This window comes from Bidens hawaiensis, unplaced genomic scaffold (assembly GCF_021521415.1).
Source record: "Bidens hawaiensis isolate Kalapana, Puna unplaced genomic scaffold, B.hawaiensis_p1.1 tig00041605_1, whole genome shotgun sequence".
In the NCBI taxonomy this organism is placed as follows: domain Eukaryota; kingdom Viridiplantae; phylum Streptophyta; class Magnoliopsida; order Asterales; family Asteraceae; genus Bidens; species Bidens hawaiensis.
The window spans coordinates 161510-176610 of record NW_027505720.1 but is presented as its reverse complement, the minus strand read 5'-3'; the positions used below and the strand labels follow the sequence as shown (position 1 = coordinate 176610).

The window sequence follows — 15101 nt, the reverse complement described above, 5'->3', positions numbered from 1 at the left end:
GGAAATACAGGCCTTAATAATCACGTAAGAGATTTTTGGGTGCTTATCGTTACATTTGAAACCGTGGATTAAGAATTCTTATTTTAAACTCAATTTTGTAGCAAAGTACAAATGAAACCGAAATCCAACCATTGTTAATGGTTTGTTTTTGTTGGGTTTTAATTTTCAACGATTTGGTTTCAGTTTTCGATGACAAAAAACGGCTTGGCTCACGGCTTAGTTTAAAACCATCTAATCCGGACCACAAACGCCTATACGTAAGATGTTATTTTTTTAACTGAAAACAAACTATGACAATATCATATTCAAATTAAAGAGAATTAAATGCTTGTTTTTATGGTGCATTTTTTTAAAAAAAAAATATTAACGTATGAAAAAGTTATGGCCGTTTAAAAATCGTTGGGGGATTTGGGTTAAAAGTGAAATTATAAATAATATATAGTTAAAAGATGAGGATCAAAGTTGTAACTATTCTTTAAATTTCCAAATGTTGATTAAAGTTGAGGAGGCAAGGTTGTAAATAATTTAAAGAATTATAAAAGATACGTTAAATTTAGTGTTAGAATGACTACTATACCCCTCTTTATAGTTGTACCATGTGCTTAAGCAATTGTAAATTTTTTAAATTTAGTGTCGTAATTTACCCTTGTTTGGTGTATTATATATAGTATAGATAACAAAATAAGTTCATGATAGAAAGATGTAATGTAATGCCTCATATTTATATATCTCCTACATGGCATCATGATTTTTATTGTATGTTTTATGCTTTCAACAATGCATTACGCAGCATTGACGAAACTAAATATATCAACTAAAATGGTCCAAGATCAGACCAACATCATTTTTGCTTGCAGCAAACTACTTCAACAAGGTAGGTTTGTCATCAAATTTATACATAAAACATCAAAGATTTAAGTTCATAGAAAGTGTTTCGGTCTGTATAATCAAATCAAATCTAAGTAGAATTCTCTCGGTTTCCTTTTAGAACATCAATGTACAACATATACTCTCCCAAAAGGGAGGATTCTACCATTTTAAACCACTACACAAACCCAACACAAAAACACTTCAGATAACTAAACATAGTCCATAAAATGAAGGCAAAATTTGTGAGTTAAGTTTAACTTATACAGCGGGTTTGTACAAATGGGCCAAAAGCATTAAGAATACGTAACCAACCCGATACCTTGTGAAGATATTGTCTCATTTTTCTGCATCATTGTTAAGAAAGCTGCCATTTAACTTCGTACAAGTACGGTCGGGGCTATCAAACTGGCTTCTAGATGCCTGTAACTCCTTTTTCTTCAGGAACTTTACTCGAGTGGTTATTATTCTCAGATGGGCTAATCGGCCCGTTCTTTTCATGGCCCTGGGCTGTTTCATCAACACTGTGTGTACTGGTAGTTGGTTTTTTAGAAGGTAATGCTGCATGACTTAAAGTTGAGCATAGTGTAGCAAATAAACTTTCTTTTGATTTAGGGTTTTTCCCTACTAAACGATGTTTCTTTACTAAGTTGGGATCTTCTTTTGCAGCCAAAAGTTTTCTTTTTAACCTAAATTCTAGACTTTTTTCATCGTCTTCGGGTTTTTCCAACTGTTTTTTGGGTGGTGGTTTGTAGTCTTCATCATCATCGTCGTCTTCATAATCAACTAGTCCACCAACCCTGAGTACAGAAACAAATTTGTAACAAAGATAATTTAATGTTGTCAAACAAAAGGATCTTAATTATAAAACTATATACCTTAATGATGGTGAGCTGGTATCGGGCCCGCTCGATACACCAGGTGTAGCGCGTATCTGTGCGGTACGCGGTGTTGATGCAGACGCAGAATCTTCTTCATCACTATTAACATATACCCAAATTCAGTCAAATGAATGAGTCAATCTAGGTTTCGGGTCCAAATAGGTAATTTCGTACAAATCAAGACGGGTCGAGCCAGGTCCCCCAAACAGTCTTTTGTCCACGTTATTATTTATGAATCATTAGTCAATATTATCATAAATTATACGATTCAATAATAATCTGTCTTTTAGAACAAAGTGAGTTGAGAGGTTTTATGGATAGTAAATACACTAGAGGGAAACTTTGTTTTTACCCGTTTGATTATTTAGCAAAAAAGATAGACGAAGTCGAACCATTTTAAAGAAAAATGGATTAAAGTTGTTGCCTCTAGGGTGACTCTAGGGGTGAGAACGATCCCAAACCACTCGTGAGTTAATAGATATCGGCTCGCTAAAAGCCCGAGACGATCCAAGCTTAAATTGGATCGAGCTCAAGCCTTGTTAACAAATGAATCCGAACCCGAGCTTCATCAGTCGAGCTCGAGTTGGCTCACGAGCCTAAACAAGCCTCCTATTTATATCATTTCTATTTACTGTATTATATACATATTCATATAATAAATATTAGTATATATAATAGTATGATATAAGTAACAATATATAAAGAATTAATTAAATACATATAAGATTATAAAAAAACGAACATAAATTAATTAACAAATAATAAACAAGCTGAGCCCAAGCTTGAAAAACTATTCACGAGCGGAGCTCGATTTTTAGAAACATAACTCGAAACGAGCCGAGCTAGGCTAGCCAAGCCTAGTTGAGCTCGGTTTGGCTTGTTTACTCCCCTAATCGCCTCTACTGAATGATAAATAATAAATAAATAAGTTACCTGTCCTTGTTAAAATAATCTTCCTCTTCCTTCTCCAAAACACGCTCTTCTACACGTCTTCTAGAATCTTCTTCTTTTTGGGTCTGATCATATCTAACTTTGAGAGATTGAATGGACGGTAAACTGTCAAATTTAACCAGCTTCTCCCAAAATGTTTCAACTAAATACTTCAGTAGTATCTTTAAATTTTCCTGCATGATGTACGTCATGTCACAAATCATATGCCATAAAAACTAAAATTCAAAAAGAAATAAATACCTTACGGATATGCTCAAAAAGCTCAAGAACTGCAGAGTTCAATAAATTATAGCGATTCCCATTACTGATAAAAGTATCAATAATGGGTTTTAATACATTGTTTTTAGCAATATAGCTCGCAAGATGTTCATCCTAAAAAACATGATCAAATAGTTTAAATTATAATTTGGTTATGAGCTATGAAGAATAAATTTTGATTAAATCCCAAACGCAGAAAATGTGTACGTACATTATGTGAAATTAGGATTCGGGTAAACCGGACGGCTGCAACAACAAGATATTTTTCCTTTCTTCTAGTCAGATATAGAACTTTATCTAATACACCATTAAGCAAGAAATTGCACCTGCAAGCCAAACAAGATATTTGCATTCAATTTAACATGCCAAATGATAGTGTGATATAAATGATTATTTCGTTATTTATAGGAGTACTTTATTCTATAAGGATGGTGATGAACGCAGAAGCATAAAAGCTCGCATATGTTCAAAAGTATTTCAGGCTTTGCAGTCGTTTGAAATCCCTCATTTACATTAATATTCTTGCAAGAAGATGTTATAACATTGACTAACTGATCCAAATGCCTCTCGTAGAAGATTTCAACAATTGCATCTCTCTGCAACAAATTTGAAGTGAAATGTGAGTTAAACATGAACACTGAAGCAAAAAAGAATAAGCACAAAATAACTGCCACCTGTCCTGCTGAAGAAAAAGAATCAAGAAGGCTTTTGATTATTTCAAGAAATTGACAATGCATATCATTTCCAAAGTCTGTAAGCATCCCTTTCACCTGTAAAACATTTCGTGCATGTCATCTTGTAAATAAGAATAAAATTACCTAAAGCGGGGAATTTCCATCCATTTACAAAAATAAAAAAATAAATAAAGCTAAGGAGAACGGTCATATGGTTGAAAGTCGCCAAAGTTTTTTTTATACACAGCATCCTAAATCATCTTGTTCGATAAAAATAAAAAAATGTTATTTGAAAATAGATTAAAAATAAATCATCAATAGCTATTTGTAAAAGAAACTAAAAATTGCCAACAAAATGGGTTTTAGGTCAACACAGCACGGCCCATTTTGACCCTTTAAAATACCACACACATTGTCATTCAGTGAACCATTTGGCAGGAAGTTCGTTTATGTTTGTTTATTTAATAAAAGGACGTACACAAACAACATTTTTTGTTTAATTAGTTAAAAAAAAACAAGCATGTCTCGTTCGTTCATATCTGTTTGAGAATGTTTGAATATGTTTGTGCGTTTACGTTCCTTCATTAAAATTTTTAATTTTAATTAAAAAGTTTCAGTCTATTATAAATAAGTCAAGATTTTGAATATTAAAACATCAACAATTACCATATAGTCTTGTTTTATTAATTTTAAAGGGCCAATAAATTGGTGTTCACATTTATATTTAATCGTCGGTTGTTCAATTTTGTTTGCGCATCTATGTTCAGTACTTCAGTTATGTTCGTTCGTTTGTATTTGTTTAAATTCGTCAACTGTCCGTCTACATTGTTAACGAACGAATACGAATACGTTCTTTTTCTTAACGAACACAAACAAAAAAAACTCTATTTGTCATAACTGTCCGTGTCCAATCATTTGTTTGGTGACTTATAAATAAGCGAACATTAACATGTGCCATTCATCTCCGTTAGGTTCATTTACAGGCCTAGTCTCACATACCAGAAGGCCGAGCAAGGGAACGCCTTCTTTCCGACTAACATAAGCACGCAACAAGGACGGGTCCTGGTTCACAGAAAACATGAGGATGTCTGTCCTGCATCCATAAGATTTATCTACCAAAGTATTAATGTAATCTGTGTGCAGCTTAAATTAATATAAAAGAAAACATTAAACGAAGTGACTTTATACAAATTGATTACCCAGTTAGAACAAGCTTCTTATCATCACTCTGCAAAATACCGGTAATGACACCATATATGTCTTCATTCACTAGATCTCTATTAAGGATGCAAAAACTCAAACCCTTGTCAGACGATCGTGATTTGTTATATATAAAACAGGAACCAAGATGCTTACCTAAATAAGCGGAGTTGTTGGACCATTTGTAGGCTCTTAATTAGGATACAAAACTCTTGCAAGAAATATACCTACACATTGACAAGCATACATAACTTCTGTTAGCATTAATAGCATTACGTATCTGAGAGTGCTCTTTTAAATTGTTTATGTGAAGCCATATTCATTTATTCTTATTAGTGTAGTGAATAAGTTACCGATTTCTGTAAGAATCAGAAATTCAGGTGTAATAAAAGTGGGTGAAGAAAAAGCGTTTGGATGTGCACTGAATGCTTGGGAAAATCTGTTTATTTGAGAGGCAGATAAAATGACCAAAAAAGACATTTTTGTGAAGACAAAAATTCCCTATGATAATCACTTTTTGGTACTCAAATGGGCGGCAGATTATCTGAACCTGATTAGAATACCTTTATCAAATCTAACATTATAAATAAAATGATAAATGCGGCTTGAAATCATAATAATCATGGGAGCAGTCCATAATGAACTTACAACTTCTAAAGAATAATAAAAAGCATTAAGAAGCATAAACGTACCAAACTTTTCTTGGAATCGGGGGACGTGTCAGGAGATTTTAACCTGGTAAACAGCTCCTTAATAAATGTGCTATCATCCCTCAATAAAGTGACAACCTGACAAAAACATTAATTGAATATACAGAAAATCAAGCCTTAGAAATAGATAATAAGACATCAGATATGACATACCATTCCATTATTAGAGTGAACTAAAGAATTAAGGCTTGCAGCTGTAGCCTCATCCAAAACCCCAGGCAGCACAACATCCTAAGAAATAACATACATGAGAATTCCACGAAAATTGTGGAAGACAAAATTACGGTTCTAACCTTCAAATAACCGATTCTGTATGTCTGGTGTATCTTAGATAAAGTTAGGGGATCTTTAATTGGTATGGCCTGCAAGAGTGAACACGGAAGTTACACAATTGAATACAAAATGATTAAGATAATATTATTTAAATTTAAAGGTCCGCGTTGATACCTCCTTGAAGACAACATGTTCTTTGAGGAACTTTCTATGATTAACATGAGGTTTTTCCGGGTCATCTGTAGGCCCAACAAAAAGCAGTGATCATGAGTCAGCATTTTAAAGACACAAATAAGATTTCAACTTACATTCAAGACATCCAATAACATCCATGATTAATTCATCGCCAAAGATTTTATCAAAGATCTGAGGACTGTTGAGTAAAACTGCAATAAAAAATGAAAAATACAAAATCATTAACTTTAGAAGAGAAAATGTGAAATTAATTCTTCAACATGATAGTATATTAACTGATTCCTTTAACAATTTTGTATATCATGTGAAGGCCTTCCTTGTTTTCCAGATCTTCACATACTTTAAACAAATCCATCAATTTCCGGAAGAAACTATGCTGTTCACGTCATTTTTAAGCATTAGAATTGATAAAACAAACAAATAAAAAACTATTAAATGGAATTGAAATTTATAACATACATCATGAAGTATGAGCTCTGTTACACACAACTGATCTGTAACACTACTGTCGACCACAACCTGCAACACAAAAATCAATCAACACCAACTTCACTAACCAAATTTAGATAATAAATATACAAAACTTGCATTTAACTCTGAACCTTAAGTATTTTGGGAAGTGTTGATAACTCTACTGGAGGTAGCTCCCTTAATTCATTGTTAGTCCCATGATATGTATCATCTACAGAAACAAATAAATTAACTCGCATGTCATCACGAAAGTTAATATCAACGGTACATATAAACAAAACAATAAATACTTACTGCGAATGGTACTAAAATGCAGATTGCGCTGCACATTGCAAATATTGTCCCTGTGCAAAATTAAATGTTAATTAATATAATAAACAAAGGGAAAGCTACTCACAAGGAAAAGAAATACACAAAAGATCTATTTATTGGGTACCATATATATGAACAGCCTGTAGTCTCTTGAAAGCTAAGAGCTAGTTCACTTGAATACTCAGAATCCCTCCATGAAATTATTGTATCTGAAAACAAAACATAATAGTAAGTTGTTTTTTAAAAAAAGTAATAAACAATTAAACGATATGAAAAGCATTTAGAAAATCGAAAGATGCCTTCTTGCTTGCGATATATATCATCTGAGCAAATACGGTGCACAAGCAGTGTTTCATTGTCTTCTTCATCAATGACAAACAAGCTCAAATCTTCAGACCTCTGTTGTATAGATAAAAAAAAAACAAACCATTAAGAGATAAACCCAAAAATAAATCTCTTTTCACAAAAGTGAAAACAAAAGTATAAAAACAGACCTCCATATAGTCGATGGTGACGTGACCAGTCCCTTGATCATCCCATTTTCCATCATCATTGAGTCGGTATACTTTGACACGCTATCATTTATGATATTCAACAGTCAATATGAAATGCATATGGACAATATGTTAATATGTTATACTTTTAATCCATAGAAAACAAGAAAATAACTAGAGAATCAACAATAATAGCAAAAGTGCAGAAAAGCATCCAGCCATCCATATTTTCCTAAAATACTATCCAATTCAGTCCAATGATTACGTTTTCTTAAAATACCTTCAGGTGGAACTTTCTTCACCATCTATAGACACTTTAAAAAATGGATATACCTCCCATCATCAAACTGAAGTTTTTAGTTTATTATATTTAAAGGGGAAACAAATCAAGTACTATAATATTATATAACAATAGTTTTGTGAATTAAGCAATAACGCACAAACATCTCAACGAAACATAGACTGGTAATTCAAAAACACTGCTAATATGCTCCAAAAACCAAGGTTGAAAAAGTTGCTAGGAGGACCCTAAGTGGCCGACTGGGGAGTTGGGTGTACTCGGAGTACTCGAGGAGTACTCGGAAATGGTAAATATAAAGAAAATTATTTTTTAGATATTATATATGCGTCAAATATCATAAGAATACTAATATTTATAACAAAATAAGTTATTATCAATATAAATAAGAGAAATACATTTTTAAATACTAATTTATTCTAAAATTTGCTAATCATTAAATAAAAAAAAGTGATATTCTTTTTTAATATTATAAAAATATGAATTATGTTTCATTTTTAAGTCAAAATCGTCCCAAGTTGACCGACTAGATGTGTGCTTCTGGCTAAGGTTGATGATCGATTCTTAGTAACTAGGTGGACTTAAAAAAAAACTCTCCACGGTGCCATATGGCCATACCTACTTTACAAAATTGCCAAAAACAATACTTAAAAATCTAGACCAAGTCTTCATTGAGCTCATAAAATGCCCTAAAAAGTTTATTCTTACAATGCATACTGTAACTACACAATAATAGGAAACCTAATTTGGCTACCATCCAATGCAGATATTAGCTTAACCACCAATTTCAGGTCTAGATAACTAAATCAACATCACAAGTTACCTCAATCCAACCTCATTTCTCTACAACATACTTTAACCACTTAGCATAAAAAATCAACGAATAACATGAAATTAACTCCAAAACAAAACAATAGCATCAACAGATTAATGAAAACATTAAGCTAACGAACCTGTAACTATACAATGCAGATATTAGCTTAAGCACCAATTTCATGTCAAGATAACTAAATTAATATCACAAATCACATCAATTCAACCTCATATATCTACAACACACTCTAAAGACTTAACTTTCAACATTAAATATCAACAAATAATGGTAAATCATAGCAGTAGCATCAACACATTAACCAAACAAACCTGTAAGGCTGTAACTATATGATGCAGATATTAACTTAAGCATTAAATTTATGTGTAAATAACAGTAACTATACAATGCTAATCATGGTAACATCTATGGTCAATTTGATTTACCTACTTTCCACAGCAGATGTTAACTTAAGCTCCAATTTCATGTCTAGATAACTAAATTTGCATCACAAATCACCTCAAGTCAACCTCGTATCTATCTCTACAACATACTCTAACCACATAGCTCAAGTGCTCAACATTAAATATCAACAAATAATGACATGAAATTAACTCCAAATCAAAAGAATAGCATCAGCACATTATCCTAACAAACCTGTAACTATAGTACTATACAATGCAGATATTAACTTAAGCATTAAATTTATGTCTATATAACAGTAATTATACAATGCTAGTCTTGGTAACATCTGTGGTCAAACCTAATTTAGCTATTTTCCACTGCAGATATTAACTTAAGCACCAATTTCATGTCTATATAGCTAAATAACATGACAAATCACATCAATTCAACCACATCTCTATACAATATTATATATATATATATATATATATATATATAATTTCGTTAAGTATTATATTAGTATGTCAAGTAATTAACATTTGAATATGTTTAAATTAATAATCTTAGCATTTCTCCTCATCACACGGGTCACCATCCGATGCTGTATTTAAAGAGGTTTTTAGAGATTTATGAATTGTAAAATTTTGTTTATCATTTTCTTATTAATCCATAAGGTGTGTTATTATGTATATGATTAAATTTAATTTTTGTGTTGTATTTTTTTAACCACTCGTGTATCACACGGGCTCTATCCTAGTCTTACAATGAAACAGTAACTATACAATACTAGTCTTGCTAACATCTATAGTCAACCTAACTAACATACATTAAGCACCAATTTCATGTCTAGAGAACTAAATTAACATCACAGATCACCACATATCTCTACAACATACTCTAATAACTTACCTCAAGCCTACAAATCAACAGATAACAAAATGAAATTAACTCCAAATCAATATAAGCTAACGAACCTGTAACAATAGAATGCAAATACTAACCTAAGCATAAATTTCATGTGTATATAACTAAACAAACATCACAAATCACCTCAATTCAACCACATATCTCTACAACAATAAACATCAAGGAATAAGTAACTATAATATACTCGAAATCAGATTAAGGTAACGAACCTGCATCGAATTGTTGTTAGAAGTAGCCAGCTTCTCCGGCGCGCCCATCGCAAGTCAATTGGTGAAATTAGGGTTTGTGGATATGAGTCTTATGAGGAATAAGAAGTAATTGAGAAGAATGTGACGAAATTATTATTATTATTATTATGGAGTTTACGGTGAAACCCTAGAACCACCACGACGTCCGTCACAGAAGAAAACCCCTCTTTTGCGTTTGCTTTTGGTTTTCTCTCTCTATTGCTATCTATCTTGTTCAATGAATGAATGCATGCTTTTATATTTCGCTGTTGAGAGTATGAGAAATAATAATTAAGTTTCCGTGCTCGACTCCTTCGGCTTGCGTACCTGATAAAAAATATAATAACTTTTATTGGATTTTAACAATCCCTATTAACGGTATATTCGTCGATAATAATCTTTATTCATGTATCGTCATTGACTGGTCTCAAACTTAAAAACTTAACCCCCAATGGTCCCTCGTAAAAACGAACTTAACGGCGTAATACTTTTTTTCCGAATTTCATACCAATATTTTAGGACTTTTGATCGGAAGGAGAATATGAGTCGATTGATGTAAAACTTAACTCGAAGCGGTGATCCAAACTGCTTGATTTTTGTTAATTGGAAGTTTAAACACTCGAATTGAAGCATTGTATCATCGTTGTGGAGCACCATTTCGGGCTAACTTTTACAATAATCGACTCGTATCCTCATTATGGTCAAAAGCCCCAAAACTAATATTATATGTTCAGCTCGTGACGATGTCACAAGTTTGTTTTTATTACGTAAATGGAAACTTCCGAGAAAACCATCATAGTTGTTTGAGGCGATGTGCTCCTCATCATAGATTGAGGTGGTATTCATTATGTATTCGGCATTCTTATCACATACAATGTGAAATTGAAGTGGCTTTTGTTATGTACCTGCCATATCTTCTATCAAGATTTCCTTAAGGTGTGATGTGATAAAACATATTTTCAAGTATCTTTCTCGAACAGGTTTGACTCGTCTGAACGATTTTTATTCATGTTTAACAAATATCAACAAACTTTATTTACTTCTTTGACGAATGACTGTTTAACAAATATCAACAAACTTTATTTACTTCTTTGACGAATGACGAGAAACTTAAGGATTTGACCTTCGTTACATAAGTAAGAAGTTTCAAAAAGATCACCAATACTTCTCTTCTCGAGTCAGTGTTCTTCTTATCACCGCCTATGTAAGATTAAGGTTGTTATTATGTACCAATATTCTCTTACGTCGATTGAAGATAGCGTTTACTTATCCTTATGATCTATAGCTGTGAACACATTTTAAACAACACAAACAAACTTGTTGCTTGTTACATTAAAGGTAGAGCATTAAACATACATAACTAGAAACAAAAGGAATATTATCAATGATAATAGCTTAGAAAACACAAATGATAAGCATAACATCAAATATAGATTCAAAAGTCACAAAAGCTCAAAACCAAAACATCATCATAATAATATTAATAAGCAAACACTAAAACAGCTATTCTTCTTGAGCAGAATCACCAGTCTGCTTGTTGTGCTTCCTTGCATACCTCTGGTTCCTCAAGAACTTAGGATCCATCTGCAACAAAAACATAACTTTAATAAACTGAATGTTGACTGAATCAATATTAAAACCAGCAAAGCAAATTTAAGATTAAGAAGCAAAAAAATGATTAATTGATGTAAACCTTCAACATAAAAAGTAGATCGAAATGTCTACAACTAAAAAAATGAACAATTGCTGAGAAAAAACAAAAAAAAAAGTAATATTTAAAACTGTGTAACAACGTGTTTAATTAGCTTAACAAGAAGCTGTCAGTGAGTTACTCGCAATCAGATCAATAACACACTCAAAACAAAGCTGGAGCCTCAAATAAAGCTCGTTTAATTACCAATTCCAAACACAAGCTCAAGCTTTGCATAGGAAAATTATTATTAGGTTTTTACTCTTTTGTATTTCTATGCATTTAATTTCACACAACAAGTCAAGCTTTGGCTAGTTAAAAGTGTTTTTCCAATTATACAAATATTAATTATTAAAAATGTATATAATAATAAACAAATTAATTAATAATAAACAAGCCAAGCTTGAGCTTAAAACATGAAAAAACAACTCATAAAGCAAGCTCGAAGCAAGTAAAGCTAGAGGCTAGTCGATCTCATCAGCTGATTTACACATAAAATAATCATACTAAATTAAAAGTATAGTAATCGTTAATAAGCTAAAGCAATGAATGAAAACGCAATATGATCTCGCTGCACGTAATAAACCCTAATCAACATGAATAGTAGTAATAATAGAAGAAGAAGAAGAAGCTTACGCCTTTGGTGGAAGTGTGACGGTGCTTCCTGGGCTTCTTGATGCCGTTGCGGTGAGCCTTGTAGCTCTGGTTATGAGCCGTGTGATTCTTCGACTTCGCCATCTATCTAACAAATTAACACACCAATCACAGATCCAGATCGATTAATCACTATTATTATTATTATTATTATTTAATTTACAGATCAGTAGAAGATATTATTCAAATGGTGTACCTGTTTGGCCGCTGCTTGTTTGAGAGAGACTAGGGTTTCACGGAATACAGAAATGAAGATATTGTGTTTTCGTCTCTCTTTAAAACCCCCAATTTGGTTCTTACATGAATTGGGCCTGGCCCAATACCAAAACCATTTTGTGCTGGAACTTGGAAATATATAATAATTATTATTGTGAAACACGGGTGTACAGTTCGGTTCAATTCAATTCAGTTATTAGCTTAAAATAAATTAATCAATCGGTTTTCGGTTATTGATTCGGTTTGTACGATTAATTTTTTGGTTTTTAGTTTGGTTTGGTTTGGTTCGGTCAATTTTTGATTAATGTCTAAAAATCAATCAAGATAAAAGTTTTTATATATAAATACATGTGCATAAATACATGAAATAATAAATGTCTATATACATGAAATGGGGATATAAATACATGAAATTGGGATATAAAACATGAAATTGGGTTATAAAAGCTAGATATATGTGAAAATACGAATGGTACGGCTTGGTTTGGTTAATTTCAGTTGCCCAATGGTATAGAAAAATAATCGATAACCGATTTTTGGTTAATTTCGGTTCAGTTTCGTTGGCTTTTGGGCCTATTTGATTCAGATAGCGGTTCAGTTATTGCTCACCACTACTGAAACCAATGTTGTTTTAATAGTAAAATAGTTGCTTTAAACCCCATGAATTATGGTAGAGACATGGTGGGAACTCGATCAAATATCGGTCAGGTCGTTATGGTATATGTCTGTACCATATTTAAAACTTCTGGGTCACTGGATTGTTTATATAACTTAATGGAATATGAGAGCTACCATATTGAAAAGTTGTGAGGTTAATTGTATAAATGAAAGTCGAAGGTTATCATATTATAAAGTGGGGTTAGTTGTATAAATAAATAAAATGTGCTTTTTCTGTGGTTACTTGGTGGAAAATTAACCGGCTTCACATTTATGTCGTAATGCTTGTGGTTATAAACCCCTAATATGTTTATATCATAAGTTTTTATCTTTTTTTTTTCATAAACATTATAGTTGCGATTCTATCCTTTCATGTATACGAGTAATGTATTTGATTCTTTAAGTCGATAGACGTTAAGGTTCAATAAAATTTAAAACCATCATAGAGGCTGACGAATTTCAAGCTCTAATCTTCCAACAAAATCGTAATGGAGGCAGTGACGGATCCAGACATTTAACTCAGTGGGGGAAAATTATCAATAAAAATATAAAGTGAACTACATTAAATATAGAAAAAAAATACATATTACAATCGTTCTATACGTGATTTCATTGTTTGAAAATGGTCAATTATAGTTTAAGTTGAAAACACTTTAAAATGCTTCTTTTTGATGATACAAATTACACAAGCATTCAAAAAGTCCTTGCCAATTCGATTACGCAAATTTGTCGTTAACATCTTCATCGCTGGAAAAAAATCTTTCATCATTGCGATTCCAACCGGTAAAACTATTTCTCTAAACGAACTTGATATTCATGAATCGTTTGCATGTCTGTCTTCTTCGTATAACAATTAACATCTTTTTAAATCAACCATTTAAAAAAGAATGGGATTGTTTAACACTTTATTGGGCTGAAAGAAAAACAGAATATGAGGCTAATTAAAAAACAGAAGGGGTCTTAATTAATATTTTTAATTCAAATTATCACTACAAAACTTAATAATTACATAGGCTTACTAGATTTGTGTGGGTGACTAACCCCCACTAGGTTGTTCTTCAATTCGCCTATGAATGGAGGTGTTCAACGATCAATGTGGTGTGGTGCATGTTCGACTCACACCAGTGCACTACACACTACCAACAACCCAATGCCCGTATGTGTTTACTTCCATTTTTGTAGTAGTTGTGAATTCTTTCCAAATCGCTGATAACACTTTGTCCATAAATCACACAAAAATCAATGGGATTTCCAAACCCTCTCATGCGAATTGTGTTGGGTCAATTGTTGTTTGGCCTAAGTGTAAGGCCCAACACAATAATTAGGTTTATTATATTTGGTAATGTCTTGGCTAACAAGTTAGGGTTAGTCTATATAAACCGGGTAATGGTTAGACATTAGAGGGGTGAGTTTGGTGTAACCGAGTTAGGGTTCATCAAGAGTCAAATCGAGTTAGGGTTTGAGGGTTTGTAATCAGTTTTTAGAGTTATATTTTCTGATTAATAAACAAGAGTTGTTTGTTTAGTTTGTGTGTGTTTGATTATCGATACGGGACTTGAATTGGTATCAGAGCCAAGTTCAAGAAATCGATAATCGGTCGGAGGCGATCGGTGGCTTGAGGAGTAATCAATCGGCGCATATCGAAACCGAGTTGGGTTTCCGATCGGGGTGTGCGCGTAAAGGAATATTTTGGACCAAGGGTGTTTGGTTTTGGTTTGCGGTGGGCTAAGAGTGTTCAGCGCCAAAGTTTTTGATTGAAATTGATTTAGGTGGTTATAAGGTTTCGGTTTCTTTAATATGTGGTTTTTTGTTTTAAAGTTTGTGACAAAAGTCAACATATGGGTGTTGGGTTTTGAATAATTCACGAACAGAAGAAAACAAAAGTTATTTTACTTCTTGAATTTGGTGCTGCACTACGAAGAAGAATTCA

At 32.5% G+C, this 15101-nt stretch overlaps 2 protein-coding genes across 2 annotated transcripts; both read right to left on the bottom strand.

Annotated features, from left to right (window-relative positions):
• Positions 1 to 908: 908 nt before the first annotated feature.
• LOC143614952 (uncharacterized) lies at positions 909 to 10161 on the bottom strand. Its single transcript, XM_077088235.1, has 23 exons — positions 9937 to 10161; positions 7287 to 7367; positions 7088 to 7191; positions 6917 to 6997; positions 6775 to 6824; positions 6612 to 6691; positions 6469 to 6528; positions 6286 to 6385; positions 6123 to 6200; positions 5989 to 6053; positions 5835 to 5903; positions 5695 to 5772; positions 5524 to 5619; positions 4988 to 5058; positions 4831 to 4908; positions 4631 to 4724; positions 3632 to 3727; positions 3372 to 3553; positions 3169 to 3283; positions 2940 to 3071; positions 2682 to 2872; positions 1746 to 1847; positions 909 to 1667 (listed from the first exon to the last, which is right to left on the bottom strand). The coding sequence occupies exons 1-23, from the start codon at positions 9982 to 9984 to the stop codon at positions 1283 to 1285; spliced, it is 2436 nt and encodes an 811-aa protein (XP_076944350.1). The 5' UTR covers positions 9985 to 10161; the 3' UTR covers positions 909 to 1282.
• Positions 10162 to 11330: 1169 nt separating this feature from the next.
• On the bottom strand, positions 11331 to 12421 carry LOC143614951 (large ribosomal subunit protein eL29z-like). The gene is made up of 2 exons (XM_077088234.1): positions 12281 to 12421; positions 11331 to 11538 (listed from the first exon to the last, which is right to left on the bottom strand). The coding sequence occupies exons 1-2, from the start codon at positions 12380 to 12382 to the stop codon at positions 11458 to 11460; spliced, it is 183 nt and encodes a 60-aa protein (XP_076944349.1). The 5' UTR covers positions 12383 to 12421; the 3' UTR covers positions 11331 to 11457.
• Between the last annotated feature and the right edge of the window lie 2680 nt (positions 12422 to 15101).